We start from the raw sequence: 7,500 nt of genomic DNA on the forward strand, positions 1-7,500 counted from the left end.
CTGCTACACTACAGAACATATAGTGTGGAGTCAGGTACATAATGCTGCTACACTGCAGAACATATAGTGTGGAGTCTCAGATACATATTGCTGCTACACTGCAGAACATATAGTGTGGAGTCTCAGGTACATATTGCTGCTACACTGCAGGACATATAGTGTGGAGTCTCAGGTACATATTGCTACTACACTGCAGAACATATAGTGTGGAGTCTCAGGTACATATTGCTACTACACTGCAGAACATATAGTGTGGAGTCTCAGGTACATATTGCTGCTACACTGCAGAACATATAGTGTGGAGTCTCAGGTACATATTGCTGCTACACTGCAGAACATATAGTGTGGAGTCTCAGGTACATATTGCTGCTACACTGCAGAACATATAGTGTGGAGTCACAGGTACATAATGCTGCTACACTGCAGAACATATAGTGTGGAGTCTTGGGTACATATTGCTGCTACAGTACACTGCAGAACATATAGTAAGCACCTTGAATTGCCTTTGTGTATGAAAGGTGCTATATAAATAAAATTTGACTTGACTTGACTTGATAGTGTGGAGTCTCAGATACATATTGCTGCTACACTGCAGAACATATAGTGTGGAGTCTCAGGTAGATATTGCTGCACTGCAGAACATATAGTGTGGAGTCTCAGGTACATAATGCTGCTACACTGCAGAACATATAGTGTGGAGTCAGGTATATATTGCTGCTACACTGCAGAACATATAGTGTGGAGTCAGGTACATATTGCTGCTACACTACAGAACATATAGTGTGGAGTCTCAGGTACATATTGCTGCTACACTGCAGAACATATAGTGTGGAGTCTCAGGTACATAATGCTGCTACACTGCAGAACATATAGTGTGGAGTCTCAGGTACATAATGCTGCTACACTGCAGAACATATAGTGTGGAGTCTCAGATACATATTGCTGCTACACTGCAGAACATATAGTGTGGAGTCTCAGGTACATAATGCTGCTACACTGCAGAACATATAGTGTGGAGTCTCAGGTACATATTGCTGCTACACTGCAGAACATATAGTGTGGAGTCTCACGTACATAATGCTGCTACACTGCAGAACATCATTCATATACACACACCCTTTTCAGATTGACTCATAGCTCGTAACACATTATATATACATTATACAACAGATTTTATCACACAAAATAAACATATCTTTATGGGATCACAAATGAGACCTCTAGGTGTGTCTGTATTTGATGTATCCTGTTCCTCCCAGGTGGTATGGGAAGGAGAGGGAGTGTGAGGACTACAGTCACAGCCAGCCCTACGCCTGCTACATCCCACGGGACCTGGCCCTCTTCACGCCCTACGAGATCTGGGTGGAAGCCTCCAACCAACTGGGCTCGGCAACCTCTGATGTCATCACCCTGGATATCCTAGACGTGGGTGAGTGAGTGAGAGAGAGAGAGAGAGAGAGAGAGAGAATGAGAGAGAGAGAGAGAGAGAGAGAGAAGGTAAAGGCTTGTGTATGTGAGTGAACTTTGACCCTCTTGCTCCCAGAGCCTCTTTTATAGCTTAGATCCTGCTGTCAATGAGCCCTGGGGCTCTGATATAGGATGACCTCACCTTCCCCCTGTAATGCCAGCCTCACAAACTCATTGATTTTATTCCTTCGGTGCAGGACAGCGGCTCGAGTTTCAGTTCTCTGCGTTCTGGCTTCTTCGGGAGAGAAAGTTTAACACTAATAGCAACTGAGTGGTTTTCCCTTTTAAAGTGATGTTGCATGGTCTTAACCTTCTCTTTGGTGGAGTTTAGGGAAATGAGAGGGAGAGTGCAAGAAGAGAGAATCCTTCCCTTCTCACACACACACACACACACACACACACACACACACACACACACACACACACGCCACACGCACACACCTGGACATGCGTAGGTGTGTGATGAATGTCAGGAGACAGGAAACACCCTTTTCTTTTGAATTTCTTTTTACTCATGCTCACTGGACACACACACACACACACACACACACACACACACACACACACACACACACGTTTATATAGCTATCTTAGTGAGGGCATTCATTGACATAATGCATTCCCCAACCCCTTAGCCTAACTTTAACCAAAGTCCAACCTAACCCTTAAAACCAAGTCTAAGCTTCCTTGACGGTGTGTGAGAAACTGAGGACTGGCCAACAATGACCTCACCTTGTATAAAAGTCAAATTGGTTCACTAAGCTAGCAAAACAAGAACACACGCACGCACGCACGCACACACACACACACACACACACACACACACACACACACACACAGACACACAGTCACACACACACACACACACACACACACACACACACACACACACACACACACACACACGCTAACTTCCTTTTATGTAGTGATGGAATGTTTCAGACTGATCCTCTAACCTAATCCTGTCTCCTAGCCCGCTGCAGACCCCCGAGGCCGGAGGAGTTTGGGCTTTGAGGCTTTAAGACTTGGACCTGAAATAATACAAACTGATTAGCTTGGAACTCGTCACCTGGTTCTGGTGTCGGGGAAATGTACTGGGAGAAAACCATAGAAAGATTCAGAGGTGAAAACATCACTGGCAAGCAAACAAGTGTCCATCAAATTGTAATCCCTTCCGTTGCAATGTATATACACACACACAAACAAACGCACACCTGCCTACACACCCCGAGGGCAGGGCAGGGCATAGCAACAGTATGGAAACTGAGAGGTAGAGTGGTAGTGTAGGTGGTTTGTGTGCGTTTGTTTTCCGTGTTGCACTCGGGTTGCCCTCGCTGTTCTCTGGTAGAACGCAGCAGCCACACCTGCGTGGAGAGTGCTGTGTGTGACTCATGTCGAGGGTCACCTGCATGGAGAGGCCTGTGAGTGACTCATGTCGAGGGTCACCTGTGTGGAGAGGCCTGTGAGTGACTCATGTCGAGGGTCACCTGCGTGGAGAGGCCTGTGAGTGACTCATGTCGAGGGTCACCTGCGTGGAGAGGCCTGTGAGTGACTCATGTCGAGGGTCACCTGCGTGGAGAGTGCTGTGTGTGACTCATGTCGAGGGTCACCTGCGTGGAGAGTGCTGTGTGTGACTCATTTCGAGGGTCACCAGCGTGGAGAGTGCCGTGTGTGACTCATGTCGAGGGTCACCTGCGTGGAGAGTGCTGTGTGTGACTCATGTCGAGGGTCACCTGCGTGGAGAGTGCTGTGTGTGACTCATGTCGAGGGTCACCTGCGTGGAGAGGCCTGTGAGTGACTCATGTCGAGGGTCACCTGTGTGGAGAGTGCTGTGTGTGACTCATGTCGGGGGTCACCTGCGTGGAGAGGCCTGTGAGTGACTCATGTCGAGGGTCACCTGTGTGGAGAGGCCTGTGAGTGACTCATGTCGAGGGTCACCTGCGTGGAGAGGCCTGTGAGTGACTCATGTCGAGGGTCACCTGTGTGGAGAGTGCTGTGAGTGACTCATGTCGAGGGTCACCTGCGTGGAGAGGCCTGTGAGTGACTTATGTCGAGGGTCACCTGCGTGGAGAGTGCTGTGAGTGACTCATGTCGAGGGTCACCTGCGTGGAGAGTACTGTGTGTGACTCATGTCGAGGGTCACCTGCGTGGAGAGGCCTGTGAGTGACTCATGTCGAGGGTCACCTGTGTGGAGAGTGCTGTGAGTGACTCATGTCGAGGGTCACCTGCGTGGAGAGTGCTGTGTGTGACTCATGTCGAGGGTCACCTGCGTGGAGAGGCCTGTGAGTGACTCATGTCGAGGGTCACCTGCGTGGAGAGGCCTGTGAGTGACTCATGTCGAGGGTCCAATCAGTTATGAAGGTGAGGCGCAAACACAGACTGCTTCCTACATTCCACAGGCACGGGGAATCCTCTGAACCCAGAGGCTAGAAGGAACTTGTGTTGGTGTGTTGGTGTCTGATACGTGGATGTGCTGAAGAATTACACAATTATACTTAACTCATTCTCCGCCATTGGCGTCATGGAACATCATTTAAGAGACAACGCTTCCCCGCCATTGACATCATCAGACGGCAATAAGTGTTTTCACCGTCATGTGATAGATGGCTCTCTTACTCAGCTTGTGAAATAGTATAGTACGTCTAAAGGTGTACAGGATCGACCACAATTGTCTAACAAAACCAAGAAGCAGAAAAAAGCAACAATCTCCCTTCAGAAAAGGTCCATAGCACAGCTCCATGGCACTCAAACGCTGGTCCAGCAGCTTTTATCGATACGGGATTGGACTCCATTACAGCGGGGGGGCAGCCTGTCACTCAAACGTGAAGGATTTTGTTTTCACCAGGCAAGTCACTTGTCCTCAGGAAATAGTAATCCAGTTCCTAAACTCTTGAAGCTGTGTAAATTTCAGCCGGTAGGCTACACAGACAACCAGTCGTCCCCCCGCGCAAGACGTGTGACCCAGGCTCCCCTCTCTCCTTGCGGGGTGAATCTCTTTCTCACACCGGTGTTACGGTAAAAGCTGTGCCCACGGGCGAGTTTGACCAGAAGGGGAAACAAAATCATTATGGGGATCATAGTTCAGTGTAACACCACCAGTATCCGCCATCAAAGGCATTTATTCGGGTCAGGAGCCGTGAAGATGACTTCATTTTCAAAAATGCCATTTCCTCCGCTTTCTGGTCAGAGACTGCTGTTTTTGGTGAAAACAACCTACATTCAGGTGTCGATAACTAAAGAACGGATGAAGGTAGAATCAAACTTTTTTTTTCATATGGAAGTCGAGGCTCTCTTCTTTCTTTTGGGATATTCAGTCTTTACGTAGTCATAGAAGAAAATATTCTGTGGGTCTTGGAAAATTAATAAAAATGATCAAAAACCCTGGCGGTGGCTATTGACTTTCTGAAAAACTGTGGCAGAGAATGAGTTAACAGTGATTCATCTGTAATATTTTACATCATACGCTCATATAGGGATAAGGCATCTTATTTCAGAGAGATATCGGAGCCCAGAAATTGTACTCCTCATACAGTATAATGTACCACTACCTTGCATGTCACATGTACTGCTTTTACATCTAAAATCATGCTTATGTGTGGGGTTTTAAATGCAGATAAATCCACTAACAATAGGTCATTGACGCTTTCACATTGTGAATGACCAGGCTGCGCACTGATCATCCCTGCACATAGATACAGTACGCTCTTATTCTGAAATAAACCAGTAGATTGCCGTGCCATATTGGTTCCAATACATCAACTGGCAAGCCCACAATATGGAAATGGCCTGTGTCAAAAAGTGATTGTCTGCCATTGTCCCATCTTCCTCCCTGCCTCTCTCTGTTCTTTCCCTTTCCTCTTCCTCCCTGCCTCTCTCTGTTATTTCCCTTTCCTCTTCCTCCCTGCCTCTCTCTGTTCTTTCCTCTTCCTCCCTGCCTCTCTCTGTTCTTTCCTCTTCCTCCCTGCCTCTCTCTGTTCTTTCCTCTTCCTCCCTGCCTCTCTCTGTTCTTTCCTCTTCCTCCCTGCTTCTCTCTGTTCTTTCCTCTTCCTCCCTGCCTCTCTGTTCTTTCCCTTTCCTCTTCCTCCCTGCCTCTCTCTGTTCTTTCCCTTTCCTCTTCCTCCCTGCCTCTCTGTTCTTTCCTCTTCCTCCCTGCCTCTCTCTGTTCTTTCCTCTTCCTCCCTGCCTCTCTCTGTTCTTTCCTCTTCCTCCCTGCCTCTCTCTGTTCTTTCCCTTTCCTCTTCCTCCCTGCCTCTCTCTGTTCTTTCCTCTTCCTCCCTGCCTCTCTCTGTTCTTTCCTCTTCCTCCCTGCTTCTCTCTGTTCTTTCCTCTTCCTCCCTGCCTCTCTGTTCTTTCCCTTTCCTCTTCCTCCCTGCCTCTCTCTGTTCTTTCCCTTTCCTCTTCCTCCCTGCCTCTCTGTTCTTTCCTCTTCCTCCCTGCCTCTCTCTGTTCTTTCCCTTTCCTCTTCCTCCCTGCCTCTCTCTGTTCTTTCCTCTTCCTCCCTGCCTCTCTCTGTTCTTTCCTCTTCCTCCCTGCCTCTCTCTGTTCTTTCCTCTTCCTCCCTGCCTCTCTGTTCTTTCCCTTTCCTCTTCCTCCCTGCCTCTCTCTGTTCTTTCCCTTTCCTCTTCCTCCCTGCTTCTCTCTGTTCTTTCCTCTTCCTCCCTGCCTCTCTCTGTTCTTTCCTCTTCCTCCCTGCCTCTCTCTGTTCTTTCCCTTTCCTCTTCCTCCCTGCCTCTCTGTTCTTTCCTCTTCCTCCCTGCTTCTCTCTGTTCTTTCCTCTTCCTCCCTGCCTCTCTCTGTTCTTTCCTCTTCCTCCCTGCCTCTCTCTGTTCTTTCCTCTTCCTCCCTGCCTCTCTCTGTTCTTTCCCTTTCCTCTTCCTCCCTGCTTCTCTCTGTTCTTTCCTCTTCCTCCCTGCCTCTCTGTTCTTTCCCTTTCCTCTTCCTCCCTGCCTCTCTCTGTTCTTTCCCTTTCCTCTTCCTCCCTGCTTCTCTCTGTTCTTTCCTCTTCCTCCCTGCCTCTCTCTGTTCTTTCCTCTTCCTCCCTGCCTCTCTCTGTTCTTTCCCTTTCCTCTTCCTCCCTGCTTCTCTCTGTTCTTTCCTCTTCCTCCCTGCCTCTCTCTGTTCTTTCCTCTTCCTCCCTGCTTCTCTCTGTTCTTTCCTCTTCCTCCCTGCCTCTCTCTGTTCTTTCCTCTTCCTCCCTGCCTCTCTCTGTTCTTTCCTCTTCCTCCCTGCCTCTCTCTGTTCTTTCCTCTTCCTCCCTGCTTCTCTCTGTTCTTTCCCTTGCCTCTTCCTCCCTGCCTCTCTCTGTTCTTTCCTCTTCCTCCCTGCCTCTCTCTGTTCCTTCCTCCCTGCCTCTCTCTGTTCTTTCCTCTTCCTCCCTGCCTCTCTCTGTTCTTTCCCCTGCCTTGGGTTATCTTGTGTGTTTATTGGTAAGGGAGGGACGACATTATGAAATGGAATTGAGATGGGTATTGAAATGATCTCAAAAGCCCAAAACAAAATGTGTAGAAAGTTAAAACATGGTCTGCCACCACATGTTTGTATGTCAAAAGGATAATTGCTGTCAGATGAAAAGCCTCCAGCTCCAACAACTCAACGTTTCAGAAACTAGAAAGCACTTGGAGAGCGCTAACCTCCGCCAACGCTGTCTGAACATTTCGCCAACTTGCTGTTACACTCAAAGACGTCTTTCCTATCATTAAAATTTGAAATGAAATTGTTTTCTAGACCCCGCAAACATACTCTTAGGATTTTGAATCAAGTCTCTATTGCCGTTAGATTTGTAGCTAAAAAAAGATTAATTGACTAATGGCAGAAATCCCAAATCCGGATCAGCACCATCAAAAGTGTTTTCATTACTTGGCCTGTGCACCAAATTTCATGGAAATACATTCCTATGTTTTTGAACTAACGAGCAAAAAATATAATCTTTGGCAGAGGTATTCAATACAAAAACAACCTTATTTTTTACATCCAGACTCATGAGCATTGCGGCCATGTTTTGAATACTTGGATATAACTGAGGTTTGGGATGCC

At 47.7% G+C, this 7,500-nt stretch overlaps 1 protein-coding gene across 2 annotated transcripts in view; it reads left to right on the top strand.

Annotated features, from left to right (window-relative positions):
• crlf1a (cytokine receptor-like factor 1a) overlaps nt 1–7,500 on the top strand; it is a 25,670-nt gene that overhangs the window by 8,179 nt on the left and 9,991 nt on the right. For both annotated transcript variants that reach the window (XM_083634374.1, XM_083634373.1), the window contains exon 4: nt 1,260–1,429. In XM_083634374.1, the coding sequence (XP_083490500.1) occupies nt 1,260–1,429 (170 nt within the window). The remainder of the gene's footprint in view (nt 1–1,259; nt 1,430–7,500) is intronic.

Source organism: Poromitra crassiceps, assembly GCF_964638095.1.
Source record: "Poromitra crassiceps genome assembly, chromosome: 3".
NCBI classification, from domain to species: Eukaryota; Metazoa; Chordata; class Actinopteri; order Beryciformes; family Melamphaidae; genus Poromitra; species Poromitra crassiceps.